General features: G+C 38.6%; 1 protein-coding gene across 1 annotated transcript; it reads left to right on the forward strand.

The window, feature by feature from the left end:
- Positions 1-329: 329 nt before the first annotated feature.
- ntrk2b (neurotrophic tyrosine kinase, receptor, type 2b) lies at positions 330-25,958 on the forward strand. The gene is made up of 18 exons (XM_062988542.1): positions 330-523; positions 3,201-3,275; positions 3,367-3,438; positions 3,607-3,675; positions 3,845-3,990; positions 4,161-4,312; positions 5,693-5,825; positions 8,492-8,800; positions 8,903-8,917; positions 9,337-9,354; positions 9,459-9,490; positions 9,668-9,767; positions 13,329-13,517; positions 13,781-13,911; positions 15,439-15,611; positions 15,764-16,004; positions 23,864-24,022; positions 25,522-25,958. The coding sequence occupies exons 1-18, from the start codon at positions 330-332 to the stop codon at positions 25,705-25,707; spliced, it is 2,394 nt and encodes a 797-aa protein (XP_062844612.1). The 3' UTR covers positions 25,708-25,958.
- Positions 25,959-26,521: the final 563 nt, after the last annotated feature.

Here is a 26,521-nt window from a genome sequence, read left to right on the forward strand (position 1 = left end):
TCTACGGTTAAAAAAATAGTTGCACAGGCGTCTTTTTTTTCCAGCGAAAAATATTAAGACGACTCGAATCCATACTGAAAAACACGCAGCATCCCGCCGTTGTGAAATGTGGAGTCGACATATATGATGTGAGCCCACAATTCTGCAAAGACAGCCGAAGGCCACTCCATGCCAGTCTCGCCTCGCGCCGAACGTTTTTGCGCATCTCACATCAGCGGCGTTTTCTGGCTTAACGCTGCTCGCAGGAATCATTGAAGTGCAACCCCTCAACTAAAACCGAAGAGGAGCCGATTTTATCGCGCGCTGGGGCATTGTCGCGCAAACCTACCATGGTCACAGGGGTTACTGGAATGGCTGGCTGGGGATTTTATGGGGTTTTGATGGGGTTACTAAAGCTCAGCGCTTCTTGCCCTACATCTTGTTCTTGTAATACCTCCAGGATATTTTGTATCGATCAAGAGCCAGGCATTGAGGATTTTCCTATCTTGCTACCAGAAAGCGACATGGAAAACATCACCGACATGTAAGTATCATAGGCTGTGAATCACTCTGTAAACTGGTGGCGAGAATACGTGTCGTGCGGCTGTAGAATGCAAATGTGAGCGTTTTAAACAGTCATTTCAATGTAATGCATTATATTACAAAAACGTTTGAATGTCGTGTCCAAATCGCAAGTGATACCACGACATCGTTTATCGTATATATCTTGCTTCATGCACAATTATACAGTGTATGTAGCGGAATCACAAAACGCTCAGTGGGTTTACTTAACAAACTGAAGTTATACTTAATTTAAAATATGTAAACATGTTCACAGTAACCTATATCTTAACGTAAATGGTCGAGCGTGTGCGCCAGCGTGCCGCACGCGCGTGTGCGTGTTGCGCGATCCTGGAGTGTTGCTGCGCGAGCGTGAACGCGCATCTGTAACGGCCGAGTGGTGTGGTAAATAAAATTTGTGGCATATGTAAGGCCAGACAAATCTAGCGTTTCCTCCGATTAGCTAACAATAACACCGATCAGGATAGAAATAGGATGGCGTGTGTTTGTTTTCTCCATTATGCTGACATTTTCAAATAGTACATAAAGCACAACCGAGATATAATGCCCTGTAATTATCTACTGGTGCATGAAAAGATACTCAAAAACTGTCATAATGAGCGACATTATGATATAATTAAACAATGAACACATGAAAACGATACAAATGAACGCTACGCAATAATAAATAAAATGCACTATTATAAGTGACTTAGAAATCACACACCTGTTCACCAAATCTTTATTTTATTTAGTGCATGACTTAGTTTTTAGAGACTAACGTGTAACTAATCAACATCAGCTCCTACGCAAATATGTCACTAGGTTTCCACGACAACGGTTCGGTAAAGCTACTTAAGGCAGGTGTATAGCGCCATCGTGCTGCTTAAATCAAATGTTTCTGTGCCGTGGTCCACTCTGTTCAGGATTACATCCGAGTGTGTAGAACAGCACAGTTGACAACAATCACAAACAGTATTTTTATATTATTTGTATGTAAATCCATTTTTTGCTAAACAGAACAGAGCAATTTTGCCCCGTTTTTTAAAACCGGATTAAAGTTCTGCTTGGTTAGTTGGGTCTCACTAGATGTATTCAGTTAGGTTAAGATAAGAACTCTTGTAACATCTAGGCCACTTAAAACATCAACCTTCTTTATTTTAAACCACTCCAGTGTTGCTTTGGCAGTGCATTTTGGGTGTTTTGCTAAAAGGTTGGCAGATTTTCGACTTTAGCAGAATTTTTTTTTGTTTTTTGCTTTGCACTTTTTTTGTTTGTTTTTCACTATGTGTAAACATCCTTAATATGTTTCCTCTTTTAGTAAATTATTAAAGGCTTTGGCACTTGAATTTGAGTTGTGAGACAATTATATATTAAAGTTCAGTTTCTTAGAGGCACTACAGACAAAGAAATAACAATTAATTAAAGATACTTTGCACATCTTTAATTAATACACTGATTAATTTATATTTAAAAAAAGTCAATGTAAAGCCTTGGGTTATGGGCTTTTTAAAATCCAGGTGGTCCAAGTAAGATGAGATTGCGAGCATTGGTTTGTAAAGTTGCCCGTCACTAAATATTTCACAACAAAGTCTGAGTCTGCTTTTCAAATAAAGGTCTATGATTGCACATGTAAACGATGCATTGATAAAAACAAAATTTAGGGCCTTATAAGAAAAAAAAAATATATATATATACATTCTTAAAGCTGAAAAAGACCAATTATCACTTTCTAACTACAATACCAAAACACCATAAAATGTATTCTCAAATATAAAAAATGTAGTACATGTGTTAGTCAGCAGTGACATCTTGCAAAAAACACACAAGAAAAAAGGTACAAAAATAATACAAGGGTACAAGTAAAAGACTTGTGAGATAAGCTTGATGAAGTCTATGTTTATGTCTCAACAGTGGGAACTGCTAAAGAAAATAAATTGAACACCATTTGCTTATTAAAACACATGGCCGAAATCTTAAATGTAAATAATACTACCTGGATAATTTACAATGCTTGGGACAATGTTTCGTGCTATGTGAATGGACAAGATGGAAGTGTTTAGCAGAACACTGCAATGTTTAAGGTAAAAGGGCTAGGCAGACAGTCCAAGAACACTCATCCATAATGGAAGCATAACAGTAGGACATTGACTGGTCATGTTGCCATTATTAAAAGTAAAATTTTAACAATAAAATATACATGGTAGTAGGCCATCACCAGATGCTTACTTAAATGCAGATGATTCAATTAGATAATCAAACATGAAAGTGAATGTACAGATCATTTAAAAAATTAAATCAGTGGATGTTTTGGGTTGGCCAAGTGGTAAGTTGTAAGGCCTTAACACAACTGAAATGCTATGACATGACCTCAAGAGGACTGTGTAATTTGAAAATCCTCCACTTTTGTGCAAATGTGTTTAGAAGCTACAGAATATGTAACTGCAGTCAAACAAGCATTTTAAAATACAAGGTTTTATAAAACTGACATTTATTCAAGTTTGAACTGTGACTAATAACTATGGCCAATAAAAACATGAAAAGTTCAATAATTTGTAAGCTTTTTATTTATTAGTTTACACTGAATATGTCTATTATAAGAACTTGGTTAATGATACATTATGAGATAAATTTTAAGACATTATAACTTTTTGTTTTAGATATATTGCAAATCAAAACAGATTATTTACACTCACAGAGGACAGCATTAAGTTTTACACAAATCTCAAGAATTTGTGAGTATCAAATTTACTATTACATTTCATTATTTTGTTTATAACGTGAATATTTTGTCTAATAGTAAAAAAAAACATTTGTTCATTACAGAACAGCCATCAATACACAACTGACATCTGTATCATCAACAGCCTTTGTCAACAATGCCAAACTTCAGTATTTGTAAGTGTATTTTCCCTCAGTAACATAAAACTATTTATAGGTTTGACATTACTGTATTTTATTCATACTGATGCTGCATTAAAAAGTTAATAACAGTTTATCTGCTTTTATCAGCTTTATTGTTAATATTAACAGCTCTTGAAATTTTCAAAATTATCTAATTTACAGGGATCTTAGAGACAACAAACTGTCAACACTGTCATGGACAGCAATTCGCAATTCAAATGTATCTACTTTGTAAGTGTCTATGCTATTAATTACACTTTTAAAATGCACAAATACAAAACTTTCAATAAGGCTTGACCATCCTTCTTTCTGTCTGTGATTGAACAGATTTGTTTATTGTATATTCATTGGGTTGCTATCTCAAATGTTGGAGAATTGGTACCTTTTCTCTATCTTATAGGCTTTTGGCCGGAAATCCACTTCAGTGTACATGCGAAAACATGTGGATCAAGGCATGGCTGGAAGAGAGTGAGCGAGATCAATTACAGTGCCTGCTGGATGGAGGGAGGCTGAGAACCCTCTCCAAACTTACTGTACCCTCATGTGGTAATGACGAAAGATTGGCAGCACATGAAACCAATTACCTAAATAGATGTATTGAATCAATAATCAATTATTTGTGATTCACTATCAGTTAAATCTTCATTAATGGGTAATCGGGTAATTCAGGCAGAAAAAGCAGCATATGAAAATCATTTATATTTTCCACTCTTCAGAGTATCCACGGGTAGAAGTTGACCCTCCTATCATTAAACAAATGGCAGGAAGTGATGCAATGGTGGCCTGCAGTGCTTATGGATCTCCAGCTCCTGTGCTTTTCTGGAATCTTAACTCCAATGACCATCCTCCACTTACAACAGGCCATGAGGTAAAACACATTCCTGGAAACCAAAGTTATTTGAAGATCATTACTTACACAATCATTATATTTCATTTTCATCAGTGTTTACCCATTTGCATTTAATGGCCGTGCAATCTGCCTATTTAAGTTCAAGTGGGCTGCCAGCTAAGTAAAAATTTATAAAAATCCTTAGCATATGTACATCTGAATACTTGTACACCACAGTACTAATATCAAAGTTGCCCTTTGTTTTTGATTGAAGTAAGTTTCTTAAACACTTTAATGTCCTCTGTATAACCACATAACCTACATATAAATCATAGATAGTTTGTATAAAACAAATGTGTGCATTAAGAACAAGCACTCAAACACTTAATTGCCATAACATCCAGTAATGGGCCGGTAAATCCATATAAGATACTCTGACCACAGTTGCAGGTCTGTAACTCCTAAAAGCCTCATGTTTTCTATTAATATTTAATGCTGCCGCAATAATATTTACAACAAAGAGTCTCTTGTGTCCTCTCAAAATCAGAAGCCTATGGGATTCTGGTACACATGTGCTAGTGGAGTTACTGACATTTATATAATTAACATTTTCATTTCATTTTCATCAACCACTTTATAGTAGTCAGGGTCACGGCAGGTCTGATTTAACTGGAAAAAACTGGGTGCAAGGCAGAAAACTGGGTGCGAGGCAGGGTGCTAATCTATTACAGGGCTTCAGCCACCCTCTTCTCCAGACATAGCCAATGATGTCTGTGTAGAGGCCAATAGCATTGTGGTGATTTGAACCTGGATCTCAGCAGTGGTGTGATAGCGTAACAGATCGCTGCTCCACCTGAGCGCAAACCTATTAATTATTGATTCCTATTTGTAACGACATTTATTAAAACAGCTATTAGCTTTTCAGAATGTACGGTTCAGAGATGTTATCTCGGAATTTTGATGATCTCTGCAACTCATTTTTTCAGTGACTTAATGTTGGAAAACATCTTAGAATCTTATACACAACCAAATTTGTATTCTATGTTGCTGTTTTCATGAAATTATTATGAAAGTTCTTAAACGTGTTTTTTTGAAAACCAATTTGTTCCAATTATTCAGTCACAGAAAAAGAACAGTAGTGGACAGCTACTGACACATCTGTTACAAGTGTATGTAAATTTGAACCTGTTCTACTGTTTTGCCTGTTTGGTACCTGTTCTTTACCTACACCGCTAATTATTTGGAGCTACATTTCTTAAGTGCATGTTTTTCTTTACAACAGACTATAACACCTTAATACAATATTCAATTCATGCCCTTTATAGTATGGTTGTTTTTCCCTAGAGAAACTGGTTTATTGTCTATCTGTACAGTTAGAAGCTGCCCAGCCACAGTGTCTTTCTGTTTCCTCTCAATTAGATGAACATATCAGACTTGCAGTCCATCTTGACACTGAGAGACCTTTCCCCCAGTGACAATGGTCGAGAGATTATATGCAGTGCTGAGAATATTGTGGGCCAGAATGAATCCTCTGTCATCCTTAATATCCTCTGTAAGTATTCAGCAATTTGTGTGTGTATGTGTGTGTGTGTTTGTCCTTTTGTGTACTTTGAGGTATAGTTTTAGGGTTGTTTTTACTAGTATCTAAGTGCCTTAACTTTTGAAAAGGTATGTTAAATGTAGACCCTGATAACAAAGATACAGTAATATAATTTTTTGTGATTGATTAACTGTGCTCAGTGTGTGTGTGTGTGTGTGTGTGTGTGTGTGTGTGTGTGTGTGTGTGTGTGTGTGTACATGCGTGTGGTTCTTTATGGGATAACTGACTAGCTAATCTTGATTAGTAAGATTTAGATCTATTTATTAGTTACTATAAAACTCAGTAAAGCTGTATTTATGTGCTCCTGGGCAGAGCAGATGTACATTTGCTATCCACAGATGTTTGTATGTATCTGAGATATATAACACTTTAATTTCTAATTTAATTAAGTTAAATGAAATTGAGTTAGCAAAAACTGAGCTTGAAAATCAAAAAATCGATACTAATCAAAGAATGAACAATTGTTCATTATTGTTTACTAATAAATTTGATAATATAAGCTGCAGTCACAGGGAATCAGAAAGGTAAATCAGTAATAATATTGCAGCCAACAACACTCTTGCTTGCCTTTATTAGCCAAGTAGAATAGATCAAATTTAACAGCATTTCTGAATTTCGTAGTATTTTATGTCTGTTTGATACTGGTACTTGTCTTTTGTGACCACTACTTTGTTTATTTCTTTTGACAATAGTTTTAATATTTTTTATATGCTTTTATTCTTCTATATTCAAGTTTCTCTAAGCAAAAAAGTTTGTGTCTTCCTGAAAGTGGTTTGGATACAAATCATGTTTTTGCAATACTTTTTATAGTGTCAAGCATTGGCCCCTTAGAAACCCTAAGTTTAGTCATGATTTAATGGTAAGAAAGCCCCTGTGTGCAAAGGAGTTGACAGGGAATGAACTGGGTTTCCTACATTTTGCTTAATGAATTAGACCCACCGTGACCCAGACCAGTGCTAAATGCAAGAATTCGGAAATTCACACAGTTTTCCCCCCAAAGATTAAACATTTCATTCAAACTGCTATGCTGAGTTTACAATGTGAAATGAAAAACATTTTTACTAGTGGTCTAAGAATTTTGGACCCCATGGTTTGTAAAAATGACATTAAAAAAAGACTTTTTTAGATATTATTGCTGCAAATAATATGTTTGAAAAACAGCCTTGTCCTAATATCACCAAAAAATCATGCCCACAGAAAAGTGTGGAAGATACCATGATTTAGGCGTTACATGTCATCAAAGTAAACATAAATGGAGTAATGTAGTGGGATGAGAGTTTAAACTTATTGGACAGGAAACAAAATCTGGATGTTTTAACAAGACAGCAGCTTCAAAAATAAAGATTTTTTACAATATTATTACATCTAATCTATTAGATCTATTACAATATTATGTTTTAACAATATTATGTACAGTAGATGGTGAAAGACCAAATAATGCACAAATAATTAACAATTCTATCACAAGGTGGTGACACAAGACCCAACTTCACTAGCAAAGATCTTTGGTGGGTCCTCCTTTTATACTCAGTCATAATACCCTCAGCTGTTACCAATTCACCTGCTAAAGTAATTAAATAATTGTTCAAGGGAATAAACTAATCATAGATTCATGCATTTTACAAAATGTCCCAACTAACAGAAACAGGGTTTGTATAAATAAACTATGTAGTTATACAGTACACTGAAGATCCCACGTTCATTACACAATGTGTAATGATATTCTAAACCATGAAATCTATAATTAGTTTTGTTAAAAATACTTCATTCATGATCTTCCAACAAGCAGGTGAGGTAAGGCAAAGGACACACCCTTATTATTAGCAGAACTTTTTCTGTTTTTTTTTTTTTTTTTTTTATTATTTTTACATTTTACAATTCATTGGTTGTGATCCCAGTGTCATTCAAAATAAATTGTTATTTAGAGGTATGTTTTATTAACCGCAGAGGCAACATTTCAATAAATACTGATGAGCCAATCATTAGGACCACCAGCTTATCTGCTATTAAAACAGCTCTGGTCCATTGAGACATGAAGAGCACTTTGACTGGCCTGAGACTCTGCAGCCCCATACACAGAAGGGCTTAATACACAGTGTGTTGTGACACATTCACCTCATGGTAAAATTATCTGCAGTTTGATCCACGGTAGTCCTCTTGTTGGTCTGTTAGTCTTGTCTACCCAACAACCTGTTTGCGGTTCATGGCTTGTGTCCTCTTTTTCATGGCATGTCTGCTTTTAATACCTGTGCTGTGAGTAACTACCATCAGACCAACATTTAATAGATCTCTAACTATGACATGCACATTTACTATGAAAAAAGGCATTGCCAGACATATTTATGGAGGGGTGGTCCTAATCTTTTGGCTGATCTGTGTACATTTCGCTAAAGCCCAGTATGCCTGTTTATTTCTTATTGTTCTGTTTAATTTCTCCACCTAGTATTCCCTCTGTACTTTTCCCTTTCAATCTACACCAAATTACTATGGAATCTTACCACACACCTCCTTTATCCTTCTGGTTTGTCCTCTGCCATGTCCCTGTTGTCACTCTATCTTCCTCTCCTTTTCTCCCTTTTTTCTTCCTTATCCTGCTTTCACACCCATCCCTGGGTCAGTTCCCCCAACCATCCTGCAGTTAGATGAGCCAAAGCGCAACCAGGATTGGTGCATTCCGTTCAGTGTGACAGGCAACCCTGAACCTAAGCTGCAGTGGTACCACCAAGGCCAACCATTGAAAGAGCGGGACTACATCAAGACAAAGATCCATGAATCAACAGAGAATGAGTACCTTGGCTGCCTGCAGTTGGATATACCCACACACATTCACAATGGAATATACACGCTAGTGGCCACCAATGAGTATGGTGAGGACCAGAGGAACATTACTGCACACTTTATGCACATCCCTGATGTGGAGCCCTCAGGTGGGTGTATGTATACTGAGATAATGTTAGCTTCATAAAGATATTTTAATTTCTCACATTTGTGTTATACAAATTTTAACCATGTGTTTGTCTGGCCTACAGATGGATTCTACTATGGTAAGTTGCTTCATAAACTCAAGCATGACTTCAGCATAGTTACTATAACAATGAACTACTGTATCTGCCTGATTCTTTTAAAACACATAATAATTGAATTTAATTGAATGTGTGTATGCATGATGTACTGGTTTTGTGTTTACTGTGCCAGTCATTACCCTCCAGCAGGAGCTGTTATTCAGTCCTGGGTATCCATTGTTGTCTCCTTTTTGTGTAAAATATTGGGTTTTCCAAACTGCAGTTAAAATCCTAATTTACTGTTATATCTCTGTTGTAGTTTTAAATTTTAGTGAGCTTCTATATTTAAAAAAAATGGATTGTGGTAAAATGACGTATGAAAAAAAAGTTAATTGTATTTTTAAAAACTAACAAGTTTGTGTCATATTGTCTTTGCTATTGGATGGGAATTTGCTGTTTAGACACTACTGACATTCCAGGTATGTTAGTTTGGATACATTACCATCATCAGCTGTTGGCATGTTTACAATATTTGGACTTTTTCATGGATTTATAAAATGTTCGGTTTTAATGTTTTGTTTAGAAACCTCAGGAGTTCAGGAGAGCAAGGTTGCTGTAAGTATAAACTACATTTAATACTTACAATGATTATATGGGATTAAATGTATTATTTCAGATCAGGGGCTTAATTTGGAAACACTAAACTGGGTGGTATTAATTATAGTAAATAAATGATTTATTTTTTTAACTCATTAAAAACTTATTTCTTAATCCATATGCTTATTTTTTCAGGTATATGCTGTGGTGGGGATAGCTGGAGTTGCACTGACTGGGTGCATACTAATGCTGATCTTCCTCAAGTATGGCAGAAACTCAAAATTTGGGTTGAAGGGTAAGCATGTCTTATATTTACTATTATAGTTACAATTATTTTCAATTATTCTTAAATACACAGTATCTAAAAATGTCACTGAATATGTAATTTTCATGTCATAGTATCTCATTTGAATAATAATTAACAACAACCAACACTGTAAAAATTTAAAGTACCAGATCCACAGTTAAAGGATCAAATTTGACCTAGTTATAACTGTGTTTGTTTTGTCTTTATGCAAATGCAAAAGGATTTTCCCTTTTCATGCAGGGCTCCCAAAGTGCTTTGCATCATACTAGGGAGGTCCTAAACTTGGGAAAAAAAATTTTTATGTATGGGGTGGCTAGAGGTGGTTTGGTTAGTATAAAAGCTAAAGACAGGTCTGTAGAGTCAGCAGAGACCAGCAACAGGTCTGAGGTGAGAGCTGGTTGGGACTGGCAGCAATCCTAGGGAACAAACTGAAACCAGTGATAACTCAAGGTAACCAGTAGGAAACAAATATGAAACAGATATCAGGGGAGCTGGTTGCAACCAGTGAGACTATAAGGAGCTGACTGGGACCAGTGAGGCTTCAGGGTAGCCGGCTGAGCCCGCAGCAAGCCAGGCAAGCTATCTGAAAAGTTCAGGGGAGCAGCCTTGAAGCATCAAGATTGCAAAGGTGCCATCTGAAAGTGGCGAGGGTCTAGGGGAGTAGTCTGTAAGCAGCAAGAGTCCAGGGTAGGTGCCTGGAAGCAGCAAGAGTTCAGGGAAACTGTCTAAAAGCAGCAAGAATTCTGGGGAACTGGCTGAAACCTGAAAAGAGGGAAGGATCCAAAAAAGGGCCCAGGAAATAGCTGGAACTGGCAAACCGCACTAGGAGATCACCTGGAACTGTCTTTCCTTTCCCCATGAAAGCTGGTGGCTGACATAGATGGGTCAGCATACTGAGCAAAAGCATCAAGATCAACATCCCCAATGGGCACAGGAAGTAAAGTGGCATCGTCAGTGGGCACATGAAGTGGAGTCATGTCACCTGAGAATTGTGCTTTCAGACACAAAGTCCTTTACTCAGTTGGTTCGGCTGCCCTGATCATGTTGGAACTGTTACATCAACCTTTGTGGGGGTACCCTTTAGCCGGGACATTATAAAGAATACCTTTTCCTGTTCAGTGGGCTTAAAAACCTCATGGAGCTAAACTGCGGCATGAAAGCAGCCTGCAGCGTACATTGTTTGGCATAGCATTCTATGACAATGGATGCTCAAACACAGGTTAGTGAACACTTGTACAAGGTATTTGTTTTACAAAACAGTTCAATAATACACAAAGATCCACCATGCAGTATATTAAAAACACTGTAAATCTTAACACTAAGATGAGAAACAGTGCTAATGCTAGTAAATGGCGCAGTAGAGTGACAAGGCTATAGATCTATAAGAGGGGCAAGAATCAGCTGAGGGATGAGCTTTGAGGTGTGGGATGAGCTTCAGGTAGGGGACGATCAGGTGATATGCGCAGAGCATGATGGGACTTGCAGTTTGTTACAGTTACATTAAAACTGATTACAAAACAAAGGATTGGCCAAGTTAGCCACACATGCTTGATCTGGTTTACTGTTCCTGAAGTGAGTGATACTTTCTAGTGACTTTATAAGTATAAAAACGTGTCCACTGTGGCTTTTAATAGGTAAGAGTGAAAATCATTGTAAATGCATGGATAACTAAGAAGAGTGTGTACCCATAAAATGACGTCTTTGGTAAATAAACCTTGTACCTTGGATTTGATCAGTTTCTTGCTGATCTCTTCCCATGATCTCTAAGGTGCCCCAATCCATTTAATTAAATTAAATTATGCCAAAGGTTCAAGGTTCAGTTGCAGGTTCAAAGTCAAGTCAAATTTATTTGTATAGCACTTTTTAAAATGGACATTGTCTCAAAGCAACGTTACAGATTTCAGGACTAAATACCCCTAATGAGCAAACCTATGGCAAAACTGGTAAGGGAAAAAAATTGAGAGGAACCATACTCAACAGGGACCACCTATCCTCCTTGTGTAGCTGAGAGGATATAGAATTAAAATTAGATTAAATAAGCTAGATATGTAAAAAATTAAACATTTCTGATGCCATTTTATCAAGTGAAAAGCATAATTAACTTAGAGCTCATCGCCTGTCAGGGACAAATCTTGTAGTTAAAATGTTATATGAACTAAATAATTAATAAGATGGCAACTTTGCAGCATAGGACTAGTAGAGAATCCCTAATTATACCAGCATAGCTAAATAAAAGCTAAGTTGTGGGGCAATATATGAGAAGGCACTTACCCCTGCTGTGACTTTTTTATTTTATAAACTGTAAGTAACTTTGCACCTTGTGAACGAATTTAACATGCTGGGTTTTCATGCTCAGTTCACTCAAATATTGTGAAGCCAGACCATGTAGGCTTTATAAAGTAAAAGTGTTTTGTAATCAAACTTTTTAGGTCTAGTAAGCACTCAAGTTGTTGTATTTTGAACCAAATAGAGCTTTTCTATGGTTTTACAAGAGCATCCAGTGAGAAAAGCACTGCAATAACCTAACCTTGAAGTTATAAACGCGTAGATCAGTTTTTCAGTGTCATTAACAAAGTATATCTCTTATTTTAAAGATATTTCACAGATGAAGGTAAGCAACTCTCGTAAGAGTACTCATGTGCATTAAAGGAGAGGACTAAATCTCTTGTGACACCCAAGTTTTTACAGCTGAGCTGGGGGTCACAGAAAAAAAATGTTAAGGTTTAGCACCAGGTTATACAACTTATCCCTTGCAGCCATGGATTCAACAAGAAATACATCTGTTGTATTTGAATTAAATAGAACAAAGTTACATGACATCCAGTCTTTTATATCATTTACACAGCATTTAATCTTACTGACTGTGTGGATGTTGTTAGGTCATTAATATGTATCTGCCTTTCAGAATTTCCTGCACTTTCTGATTCTCTTTATTTTTGCATGTTGGTGACAGGGAATAATTTATTTAAAATACATTTATTTAAACACAAGGTTAACCTGACAACCAACATGAACTGGCTCTGAGTAAAAAAGTTATTGCCCCATTAATTACTCAATTACTGAATTTAATTAATTATTGGACTTTGTTGGACAATACACACCAATGTCTCAACAAGAGTAAACAATGTCATGATTAAAAGCAATTCTGGTAGAAATAATACAGAGTTATTAATATATATCAGTCTAGAAAGGGTCAGAAAACCATGTCCAAGGCACTGGGACTACAGCAAACCACAATAAATGAATTATCTCTAAATGGAGGATAGGTTAAACAGTGGTGAATATTCCCAATAACCAACCAATTAAAATTCAGTCCAGACTGTTCCTTAAAAATCTGTGAAATCTGTGATTTTCTGGAAAACGAGGTCCATGGAAATAAGCACTTTTTCCCGTGAATTTAGTAGGGCCCTACCGATAGCAGAACTGTAATTTAAACTAATTAAATATCAGCACTGGTGGGCTAGCATGTTTTACAATAACTAAATATTTAAATTGATGAAATTATATTCCTCTTCAGACGAGCTGATTGGTCTCTTTCCTTAACTACAGGTTCATCCTCAGTAATCAGCAATGATGACGACTCTGCCAGCCCACTCCACCATGTCTCCAATGGCAACAACACTCCGTCATCCTCTGAGATGGGCCCAGATGCTGTCATTATTGGCATGACCAAGATCCCAGTCATTGAGAACCCGCAGTACTTCCGCAACCCTGGCAGTGTGCTGAAATCTGACACTTGTGAGTTGCCATGGCACACCACGCTGCCACAGACATCCACTAATGCACACAGACACACATACACACACATACACTCACATCATCCCCCAACACCTTATTTCATTTTGTCATATGTTAAATCCCCACCATGACCTCCACATGGAAGTGTCACTCTGAATGTACATTTTACAAACTAGGACTGTGACTATGTTCTACTCTATGACAAATAATGCAGTAAAACATTTTGCTGCAAGGTGGCTGATTTTTTATGCTTTGTTTAATAGTTGTGCAACACATCAAACGTCACAACATAGTCCTGAAGCGAGAACTGGGAGAGGGCGCTTTCGGGAAAGTGTTCCTTGCTGAATGCTACAATTTGTCACCAGACCAGGAAAAGATTTTGGTTGCTGTCAAGGTATGAAGCTTTGTGATTTAGAAATATTTAGACGTATTAGGTCCAAATGTACATACAGTAGAGGTCAAAGGTCTGCGACCACTAGTGATTATGCTTCTGGTTTACATATTTCTTGTCTTGCATGTTTTTTCATTACAAAACCAATAATCTGCATTACAATTTGAGTGAAAAAATTGAATATTTAAAAATGCACAAATTATGAAAGGCCGCTCACATGGTGCAGTGATCTAATATATCCACCATGGCTACCTACACAGAAATAATTGGCTTTGTCTGGGGGTGGGGGGATTGTGCTCTGTCCATGGTATTCCTGTCTTGCGCTCAATGTTTCCCAGTAAAATCGGACCTGCCGCAACCCTGAGCAGGATAAAATTCAAGATTAGGAGGTGTGTCCCAATACATTTGTTCATATAGTGTATATATCTGCAGCATTATTTGAATAACTGTTTAATTTAATGTATAAAATGCTGTGTAATTATGAACATATTCAACCATAGATCAGCTGAAAGTGAATTGGCTGGTCTGAATCCTTAAGTGTGAGTGAGTAAATGGGCGAGAGTGTGATGCCTTGGGATGGATTAGTGCACTGTTTTCAAAATCGTGCCAAAACCACTGTGATGGGTAATTTTGTGTTAAATAACAATTGGAAGTCTATGTTGCTGTGACAAAAAACAAAAAGTGTCCAAAACCTACAAAACATGCAACATATGGACTGTAATATTTGGACTGTATTAATAAGACCGTAATAACAATCACAGTTGATTAAAATTATCCAGGTGGCATAATTTTTTTGTTGTTTTGTTAGCTGTGGCACAATGGTGCAGGCAGGTAGTGTGGGTTCTACATAGCACAAGGCTCCTGAGAACCTGAGTTTGTGTCTGAAGTCTAATCACTGTATGTGAAAAATTTGAGATTTTTCTCCATCTTCCACTTCTGCCGACACCTCCTCACAAACCTGCTGTAACCATCACAGCACTAAAAAGCATTACCTCATGCGTCACCACTTTCTTCTCCAGCACATGTCCGCAAAATAGACGCTCCTGCTTCAAACATTTGCGCTTCTTTTGTATTTTATACAGTCCCAAAATCCAAGTCTCTCTTCTGTACTTCCAGCATCTCAGCCTATAGCCTGTTTCAAAGATTCAAACACCAAGGATTCAACCCTATTTATCCCAACCCCCTTACCTATTAATCCCATCTTTTGCCCCAAAGGTTAAAGAGGAAGAGGACAGGATGGAAGGATACATTAAAAAGATGAATAAGCTGTTGCCATGTACACGTAAAATACAGTATATCTATAAGAGGCTCCCGAATTTAATAATAAAAAAAACAAAGAATGGTGAAGAATATGTTTGTGTATAAAATGGGTTAATAAAGCATAAAACATCTGGCCCTCAGCTGATGGCTTATTTTATGAAGAATAAAGTGTTTTGCATATTTTAATTGCTAAGTAAAATACTGGAATACTATTTGGCCAGAGTTCATGAAAATGATGTTTATTGCATTTTTTTTTTTTATCTCACAAAGACTTTAAAAGAGGCAAGTGAGAGTGGACGGGCTGACTTCCATCGAGAGGCAGAGCTACTAACTAATCTTCAGCATGAGCATATTGTTACCTTCTATGGTGTGTGTGTCGAGAGCGATCCCCTTATCATGGTGTTCGAGTACATGAAGCATGGAGACCTCAATAAGTTCCTCAGGTATCTTTAGCTGTTGGTTTGACAGTTTCTTCTGTAAATTAACAAATGTTTAAAATATAAATCTAAAAATGCAGTGTTTCCACATGTGTGTTTATTGGTACATTTGTACAAATGTTTTTTCCCTTTACTTTCTTTCTCTCTTGCATTTTTAGGGCTCATGGGCCAGATGCAGTGTTAATGGCAGACGGGCAGCAGAGTTTACTGGTGGAGCTGACTCAGTCACAGATGCTACATATTGCTCAGCAGATCGCTGCTGGCATGGTGTATCTGGCCTCACAGCACTTTGTTCACAGAGATTTGGCCACCCGCAACTGCCTGGTGGGAGAGAATCTGCTTGTTAAAATAGGGGACTTTGGAATGTCCAGAGATGTGTACAGCACAGATTATTATCGAGTAAGTATCCTTACATAAAAAAGAATTGTTCAGGACCTCCACTGTCCTTTCAGACACAGCTGTTATGGTAGAAACATTTTGAAAATGTAGATGTTAGTTATCCTACTTTGTTCTAAAAAATTTAACAAATTTCTATATTACTTAATAAATTACCTGCTTTTGCAATTGCAATTTGTCATCCACACAAGCAACATAATCCAGTCAAGAATTAGAAATGAGGGGGGAAAAGAGTGGGAGGGGGGAAAAAAATCTAGCAAAAATGCTTCTAAGGATGCCCACCCCCTGGTGCTGCATGTTGAGTCTTTTATTATGATATAATTACCATGAATTACTTTCTATGATATTCAAAGAAATTGAATGATTATAAATGTCTATGAAATTCTACAAAGTGTTTCAAATAGTTGTTTTTTTATTTGCCACTATAAAACTGCTGCAGTGACATTTTGAATGCCATTACTGACTGGGAACCAGAAGCATGTATTGTTGCAACACCAAAAACTTGAGTGAATAAAGCGTTAAAAAAAAAGGAATGGGAAGATTAAAACAGGTACTTGGGTGGTGCAGCAGTCTATTATGCTAGCCATCCACAGAGGCGATTTAACCTGCCTGTGGGCCCAGGGGCTACGGCTGGTTGTGGGCCCCCACGTGTGTATATATATCTATCTATTTATATATATATCTATATATATCTATATCTATATATATCTATATATCTATATATCTATATATCTATATATATATATCTATCTATATATACAGTGTATCACAAAAGTGAGTACACCCCTCACATTTCTGCAGATATTTAAGTATATCTTTTCATGGGACAACACTGACAAAATGACACTTTGACACAATGAAAAGTAGTCTGTGTGCAGCTTATATAACAGTGTAAATTTATTCTTCCCTCAAAATAACTCAATATACAGCCATTAATGTCTAAACCACCGGCAACAAAAGTGAGTACACCCCTAAGAGACTACACCCCTAAATGTCCAAATTGAGCACTGCTTGTCATTTTCCTTCCAAAATGTCATGTGACTCGTTAGTGTTACTAGGTCTCAGGTGTGCATAGGGAGCAGGTGTGTTCAATTTAGTAGTACAGCTCTCACACTCTCTCATACTGGTCACTGAAAGTTCCAACATGGCACCTCATGGCAAAGAACTCTCTGAGGATCTTAAAAGACGAATTGTTGCGCTACATGAAGATGGCCAAGGCTACAAGAAGATTGCCAACACCCTGAAACTGAGCTGCAGCACAGTGGCCAAGATCATCCAGCGTTTTAAAAGAGCAGGGTCCACTCAGAACAGACCTTGCGTTGGTCGTCCAAAGAAGCTGAGTGCACGTGCTCAGCGTCACATCCAACTGCTGTCTTTGAAAGATAGGCGCAGGAGTGCTGTCAGCATTGCTGCAGAGATTGAAAAGGTGGGGGGTCAGCCTGTCAGTGCTCAGACCATACGCCGCACACTACATCAAATTGGTCTGCATGGCTGTCACCCCAGAAGGAAGCCTCTTCTGAAGTCTCTACACAAGAAAGCCCGCAAACAGTTTGCTGAAGACATGTCAACAAAGGACATGGATTACTGGAACCATGTCCTATGGTCTGATGAGACCAAGATTAATTTGTTTGGTTCAGATGGTCTCAAGCATGTGTGGCGGCAATCAGGTGAGGAGTACAAAGATAAGTGTGTCATGCCTACAGTCAAGCATGGTGGTGGGAATGCCATGGTCTGGGGCTGCATGAGTGCAGCAGGTGTTGGGGAGTTACATTTCATTGAGGGACACATGAACTCCAATATGTACTGTGAAATACTGAAGCAGAGCATGATCCCCTCCCTCCGGAAACTGGGTCGCAGGGCAGTGTTCCAGCATGATAATGACCCCAAACACACCTCTAAGACGACCACTGCTTTATTGAAGAGGCTGAGGGTAAAGGTGATGGACTGGCCAAGCATGTCTCCAGACCTAAACCCAATAGAACATCTTTGGGGCATCCTCAAGTGGAAGGTGGAGGAGCGCAAAGTCTCGAATATCCGCCAGCTCCGTGATGTCGTCATGGAGGAGTGGAAAAGCATTCCAGTGGCAACCTGTGAAGCTCTGGTAAACTCCATGCCCAGGAGAGTTAAGGAAGTTCTGGGAAATAATGGTGGCCACACAAAATATTGACACTTCAGGAACTTTCACTAAGGGGTGTACTCACTTTTGTTGCCGGTGGTTTAGACATTAATGGCTGTATATTGAGTTATTTTGAGGGAAGAATAAATTTACACTGTTATATAAGCTGCACACAGACTACTTTTCATTGTGTCAAAGTGTCATTTTGTCAGTGTTGTCCCATGAAAAGATATACTTAAATATCTGCAGAAATGTGAGCGGTGTACTCACTTTTGTGATACACTGTATATATATACGTATATATATACATACATATACAGTGTATCACAAAAGTGAGTACACCCCTCACATTTCTGCAGATATTTAAGTATATCTTTTCATGGGACAACACTGACAAAATGACACTTTGACACAATGAAAAGTAGTCTGTGTGCAGCTTATATAACAGTGTAAATTTATTCTTCCCTCAAAATAACTCAATATACAGCCATTAATGTCTAAACCACCGGCAACAAAAGTGAGTACACCCCTAAGAGACTACACCCCTAAATGTCCAAATTGAGCACTGCTTGTCATTTTCCCTCCAAAATGTCATGTGATTTGTTAGTGTTACTAGGTCTCAGGTGTGCATAGGGAGCAGGTGTGTTCAATTTAGTAGTACAGCTCTCACACTCTCTCATACTGGTCACTGAAAGTTCCAACATGGCACCTCATGGCAAAGAACTCTCTGAGGATCTTAAAAGACGAATTGTTGCGCTACATGAAGATGGCCAAGGCTACAAGAAGATTGCCAACACCCTGAAACTGAGCTGCAGCACAGTTGCCAAGATCATCCAGCATTTTAAAAGAGCAGGGTCCACTCAGAACAGACCTCGCGTTGGTCGTCCAAAGAAGCTGCGTGCACGTGCTCAGCGTCACATCCAACTGCTGTCTTTGAAAGATAGGCGCAGGAGTGCTGTCAGCATTGCTGCAGAGATTGAAAAGGTGGGGGGTCAGCCTGTCAGTGCTCAGACCATACGCCGCACACTACATCAAATTGGTCTGCATGGCTATCACCCCAGAAGGAAGCCTCTTCTGAAGTCTCTACACAAGAAAGCCCGCAAACAGTTTGCTGAAGACATGTCAACAAAGGACATGGATTACTGGAACCATGTCCTATGGTCTGATGAGACCAAGATTAATTTGTTTGGTTCAGATGGTCTCAAGCATGTGTGGCGGCAATCAGGTGAGGAGTACAAAGATAAGTGTGTCATGCCTACAGTCAAGCATGGTGGTGGGAATGCCATGGTCTGGGGCTGCATGAGTGCAGCAGGTGTTGGGGAGTTACATTTCATTGAGGGACACATGAACTCCAATATGTACTGTGAAATACTGAAGCAGAGCATGATCCCCTCCCTCCGGAAACTGGGTCGCAGGGCAGTGTTCCAGCATGATAATGACCCCAAACACACCTCTAAGACGACCACTGCTTTATTGAAGAGGCTGAGGGTAAAGGTGATGGACTGGCCAAGCATGTCTCCAGACCTAAACCCAATAGAACATCTTTGGGGCATCCTCAAGCGGAAGGTGGAGGAGCGCAAAGTCTCGAATATCCGCCAGCTCCGTGATGTCGTCATGGAGGAGCGGAAAAGCATTCCAGTGGCAACCTGTGAAGCTCTGGTAAACTCCATGCCCAGGAGAGTTAAGGCAGTTCTGGGAAATAATGGTGGCCACACAAAATATTGACACTTCAGGAACTTTCACTAAGGGGTGTACTCACTTTTGTTGCCGGTGGTTTATACATTAATGGCTGTATATTGAGTTATTTTGAGGAAAGAATAAATTTACACTGTTATATAAGCTGCACACAGACTACTTTTCATTGTGTCAAAGTGTCATTTTGTCAGTGTTGTCCCATGAAAATATATACTTAAATATCTGCAGAAATGTGAGGGGTGTACTCACTTTTGTGATACACTGTATATATAGGTGTTGTATGGTTGTGCACTCACTGTGTATTGTGATTACATGTATTCTGATATTTCATTGTCTTTTAGTTATTTTTATATTTTACTTAACGAAGATATTGTCATGTTTTTACTTTCGCTATCGCAGCACTTTACTGCTAGCATTAGCCACTTGCTACCGTAGAGGGTCGGCTCACCTAGCCGCTGTCCGGTGGGGATGCTGCGGGTCTTTTGCTTTGCGGTGGTGGAGGTGTGGGAATAAAGCCACACGACAGGGTAGAGTCACTTTAACTGTTTAGTCAGGACTTCAATGAGCGTTACAGCACCTTAGCTCGCCTAGTTCCAGAACCCGAACTTCCATGCTGGGACCATAAGGCGAGTCTCATATACAAAACTGACTGCAGAACGTCCGAACGCACATGTATAAACCTAGTGCTGCATTCTGATTTGCTGAGCTGAATGTCACTCACATACTAGCTCGAATGTTCACGTTGCTTAACTGAAACCACCAATCAGAATTACAGCAGCTCGTTAGAGATTATCTGGCCAATCAATAGTCAGAAATATGAATAACGTGTAAATGATTTAGCTTCCCCATTCATAACAAAGTAAATAAAACATAAAACAGCCAATCCGGGGCCCTCAATTATTCGGGGCCCCTGGTAAGCCCGTGCATTAAATCGCCCCTGGCCATCCACCACTGAGATCCGTGTTCGAATGATTGGCTATGTTTGAGGGAAGATGGCCAAAGCCCCTTTGGATTTTTGGATGGATTTTTTACCCCATCCAGGGCACATCTGCTTTCAGCTCATTGTTTTTTGACGGAACCAGACCCACCATGACCCTGACTAGAATAAAGGACAGTTGTGGCCTAGTGGTTAAGGTATTGGGCTAGTAATCCAAAGGTTGCTGGTTCAAGCCCCACTACTGCCAGGTTGCCACTGTTGGGCCCTTGAGCAAGGCCCTTAACCCTCAGTTGCTTCGACTGTATATGTAAGTCACTTTGGACAAAAGCGTCTGCTAAGTGCCAAAAATGTAAATGTAAATGTAAATAAAGCAGTTGATTTAAAAAAATGAAAAAAATAAACTTAAATGAATAAGAAGCATCACATGTACAGACTGTAACTTCTTGTATCAGGCTGTAAAGGAAAGCAGATTGCAGAGAGCTGTTATGTCCCAAATACCATCCTATTTACTAAACGGTGTGCTAAATTAGAGACCGACTAGTGGCGAGGCTACTTTGTAGGATTTTGTGATTTTTTTGAGCCACAGTTCTCCAGCTGAAGCTAAAGCGGTGTCATCTCTGTCTAGATTAAGCTTAATACAGCAAATTATGGGTATCATACCCAAATAATTTTTGTTGAGTTATTGTATTGACTTTAAAACAATCCTCATATTTTAAGGATTTGCTTTGGATTATTTTGTTGACACAGTGCTTACTCACATCCTTACATTCAGGCCCTGATCAGGCTAAATAGCATAATAGTATACTTATATACAGTGTATCACAAAAGTGAGTACACCCCTCACATTTCTGCAAATATTTCATTATATCTTTTCATGGGACAACACTATAGACATGAAACTTGGATATAACTTAGAGTAGTCAGTGTACAGCTTGTATAGCAGTGTAGATTTACTGTCTTCTGAAAATAACTCAACACACAGCCATTAATGTCTAAATAGCTGGCAACATAAGTGAGTACACCCCACAGTGAACATGTCCAAATTGTGCCCAAATGTGTCGTTGTCCCTCCCTGGTGTCATGTGTCAAGGTCCCAGGTGTAAATGGGGAGCAGGGCTGTTAAATTTGGTGTTTTGGGTACAATTCTCTCATACTGGCCACTGGATATTCAACATGGCACCTCATGGCAAAGAACTCTCTGAGGATGTGAGAAATAGAATTGTTGCTCTCCACAAAGATGGCCTGGGCTATAAGAAGATTGCTAACACCCTGAAACTGAGCTACAGCATGGTGGCCAAGGTCATACAGCGGTTTTCCAGGACAGGTTCCACTGGGAACAGGCTTCGCCAGGGTCGACCAAAAAAGTTGAGTCGACGTGTTCGGCGTCATATCCAGAGGTTGGCTTTAAAAAATAGACACATGAGTGCTGCCAGCATTGCTGCAGAGGTTGAAGACGTGGGAGGTCAGCCTGTCAGTGCTCAGACCATACGCAACATACTGCATCAACTCGGTCTGCATGGTCGTCATCCCAGAAGGAAGCTGACGCACAAGAAAGCCCGCAAACAGTTTGCTGAAGACAAGCAGTCCAAGAACATGGATTACTGGAATGCCCTGTGGTCTGACGAGACCAAGATAAACTTGTTTGGCTCAGATGGTGTCCAGCATGTGTGGCGGCGCCCTGGTGAGAAGTACCAAGACAACTGTATCTTGCCTACAGTCAAGCATGGTGGTGGTAGCATCATGGTCTTGGGCTGCATGAGTGTTGCTGGCACTGGGGAGCTGCAGTTCATTGAGGGAAACATGAATTCCAACATGTACTGTGACATTTTGAAACAGAGCATAATCCCCTCTCTTCGAAAACTGGGCCTCATGGCAGTTTTCCAACAGGATTACGACCCCAAACACAACCTCCAAGATGACAACTGCCTTGCTGAGGAAGCTGAAGGTAAAGGTGATGGACTAAACCCAGTTGAGCACCTGTGGCGCATCCTCAAGCGGAAGGTTGAGGAGTTCAAGGTGTCTAACATCCACCAGCTCCATGATGTCATCATGGAGGAGTGGAAGAGGATTCCAGTAGCAACCTGTGCAGCTCTGGTGAATTCCATGCCCAGGAGGGTTAAGGCAGTGCTGGATAATAATGGTGGTCACACAAAATATTGACACTTTGGGCACAATTTGGACATGTTCACTGTGGGGTGTACTCACTTATGTTGCCAGGCATTTAGACATTAATGGCTGTGTGTTGAGTTATTTTCAGAAGACAGTAAATCTACACTGCTATACAAGTTGTACACTGACTACTCTAAGTTATATCCAAGTTTTATTTCTATAGTGTTGTCCCATGAAAAGATATAATAAAATATTTGCAGAAATGTGAGGGGTGTACTCACTTTTGTGATACACTGTATATTTTTTGCTTTTGAATTATGTATTAATAAATATTAGATGAGGAAGCATATTTTTTAACATAAGACTGGTCAATCAAAGATGTTTGTGTTTAAAGAGACCAGGAAGTTGCCACATTTTTGACAGTGGTGCATCCACAACCCAGACTTTTTAGACTGTTTAAAGAGGTTTAGACAGTAACTTTAAACTTGTTTATGAAGCACCATGATCCATAAGATAGTGTTAAAATGCCAGGTAGAACATAAAACTGCTGCCACACAGTGTTGCATTGCTTCATAATTTTATATTCAGTTGGCAGATCCCCCATCCCCTCCAACTGAAAGCATCTTCCTGTATGGCAGTTAGGAACTGTAATTCTGATTACCACGAAAGATCTACTGCAAAAGCTTTGCTGTATGTTAATTAATGTGACTAATTATTACCATTATTGTACCATCTGACACGGAAGAGCTCTTCCAAATTCACCCCATGCCTCTGCCCGCATTCAGCTGACAGCAAGCATTGTTTGTATGTATCTGTGTGTGAGTGTGAGTGTGTGTGTGTGTGTGTGTGTGTGAAAGAGAGAGCGAGAATGAAAGCAAGATGGACTCTCAATGCCCTCTACTGTGTAAAACCAGGCGCCAAATTAAAAGAATCTATATTTTTGATATAGGAGCTAAAAAGCTTCACCAAACTTTGGCATGTCATATTCATTTACCTGTTGTTGCAGGTGGGTGGTCACACTATGCTGCCTATTCGTTGGATGCCTCCAGAAAGCATCATGTACCGACGGTTCACCACAGAAAGTGATGTCTGGAGTTTGGGTGTCGTCCTGTGGGAGATCTTCACATATGGCAAGCAGCCTTGGTACCAGCTCTCGAATAATGAGGTCAGCATTAACTTTTGAATTCACCCAGATTTTGATTTGATTTGAATTATTGTTACGTACACAATTGTAATAAAAAGTTGTTCAGACATCAGATAAACATTAATGGTTATAAGGATAAAGCAGCAATGTTGTTGTTAGTTACTTTGCCAGTCACCTGCCATCAGTGTAGCATTTCCATAACTGCCTGAGAGGAGAAAGTTACACAACTTCCTGTCCTTTATGTCTTTTACACAATCCTTAATCTTACTGATTGTGTTAATGTCACTGGGTTTGGCTGGTATATACAACTGTGTGCCATCTGCAAAGCAGTAAAAATTGATACCATGTTTATGAATTTTTTTTTTCAAATGGTAGCATATAGAGTGTAAATAATAAAGGTCCTAATAATGACCCCTGTGAAACACCATACTTTACTTTTGTAGTTTCTGAGCATTTATTATTTACATAAACAAATTGAGAGCGGTCAGTCAAATAGGATTTAAACCAAGAGATTGTGAGTCCTTTACCACTCCTTTTACCACCTACTGTATGTTCTAGCCTATCCAGTCCAATATTGTGATTTACAGTATCAAATGCAGCACTATGATCTAATAGAACAAGAAAAGACACGCATCCATTATCAGAGGACATTAATAAATTATTACAACTACCCTTAAAAATTAGATGAATCACCCCGCAGGTTTTCAATTGTATTCATGTCTGGGCCAAAATTTTGATTTTCTTCTAATGAAGCCTTTTTTGTTGTTGTTTATGTGGAGGTATGCTTTGGGTTGTTGTTTTGACTACAGCTGCCGTTCCAGCTGAAAAATACGGCCCTAAAGCAAAATGCTGCCACCACCATGCTTCACTGTTAAAACATTTCCCTAAATTCTTTTGGTGGACATGATGTAGGTTTTTGCATAATGTAGCCGAATTTGGATGTATTTTTTTGTAAGAAAAGGCTTTAAGGAAAGGGAACTGCCCTGGAAGAATAAATTGCTGAAGAGGCAGCAAGAAATCCCGGTTTCCTGAGTTAAATTTGCCTGTAAAACCACTGGGGTGTGCAGAAGAGTGTGAGTTGGTGGTCTGTAATATTGTGACATCCAGGTGTTATTTATGCACTTTTTCTTTTCTATCCATTTTCTCAGTTCTAGGTTGCATACATTTTCGTGTTGTTTATTTGTTACTTAATTTTTAATAATTTGGCTTTTTTTTGGCAATGAATTAATCATTCTAACGAGGCACATCCAGCCCCCTTACAGTATGGCCAAACTCCCAAAGAAAATGTTTACTTCAAGTTATTTTTGCTAAATGTGTTCTACATGTTACTCAGTTGTAGGGTGTACATATTTTTCCCACCTGGTTTAGTTTTTGGAAAAAAAGTTAGTTTAATATTAAAATCTGTATTTGCTAATGCCACTTGATGTTATTTATATACTTTATTCATGTACTTTAAGAAACATACATATTTTTTACTTGTTGCATTGAAATGATGTAAAATAATAGCTCTTGATGTGCAGGTAATTGAGTGCATCACACAGGGAAGGGTACTGCAGAGGCCTCGTACCTGTCCCAAAGAAGTTTATGACCTGATGCTGGGCTGCTGGCAGCGTGAACCCTACATGAGAATCAACATCAAAGAAATTCACAATCTGCTTCAAAGCCTGGCTAAGGCCTCACCTGTATATCTGGACATCCTGGGCTGACCATCCTGGGTGTGTTGTGTTGTGTGTGTGTGTGTAACACATTGGGCTTATGTGATCTGAGACTGAAGGCCTTAAAGTTTATTTATTTCTGTAAATTCCTTTCTCGAAGACATCCATAACAGCCCTGCAGCAAACTTTTTGGATACCGGTGGCAAACAAAGAGGTTAAGACTGATTGATGTGAAAACTTTTTTGAGTGTGGACAGCAAAACTTGGAGGCTTTTTTATATCACAGTAACTAGTGGCAAGTTTTTTTTTCAAGAAGCAAATGTTTAAGGAAAAAGTATAAAACAAAAAACCATTTGAACAGACTTCAGTGTGGCTTGAGTGTGTCAACTTCAGTGTAGGCATTTGTGGAACCTGAATGTTTTGGAGTTTACAGAAAACATTTCTATGGATGTCATATGACCAACTTCAATCAGTTTTCATCAGTGTTTCTTTTTAGCCACCATGAGGCCATTTTTACACAATTTTTAAGACAGGGATGATGTTCCTGAGATACTGATCATCATGGCTGATTTGTCAGCACAACTCTGTCGCTTCCCTGGCCACACGTAACAACTTAAGTGTGGACTGCAATACAGTTTTTAACAATTCTGAATATATTTTAGCCATAAGAATATATTCAATAATTTTATGTATCTAGTTAAATCCTCAATTTTTTTGTTCTAAAAAAACCCAAAACATTTTAAGCGTCAGGTTTATGATTTAGTTCTATGGATAGAGCTAAGCTTTTTCCCTTCAAAATTGTGGGAATAATGGGTGAGTAACTGGAGAATTGACACCATTCGATTGTCACTGTTAAGCATTTGTAC

The sequence above is a fragment of the Trichomycterus rosablanca genome, chromosome 26, assembly GCF_030014385.1.
Source record: "Trichomycterus rosablanca isolate fTriRos1 chromosome 26, fTriRos1.hap1, whole genome shotgun sequence".
In the NCBI taxonomy this organism is placed as follows: Eukaryota; Metazoa; Chordata; class Actinopteri; order Siluriformes; family Trichomycteridae; genus Trichomycterus; species Trichomycterus rosablanca.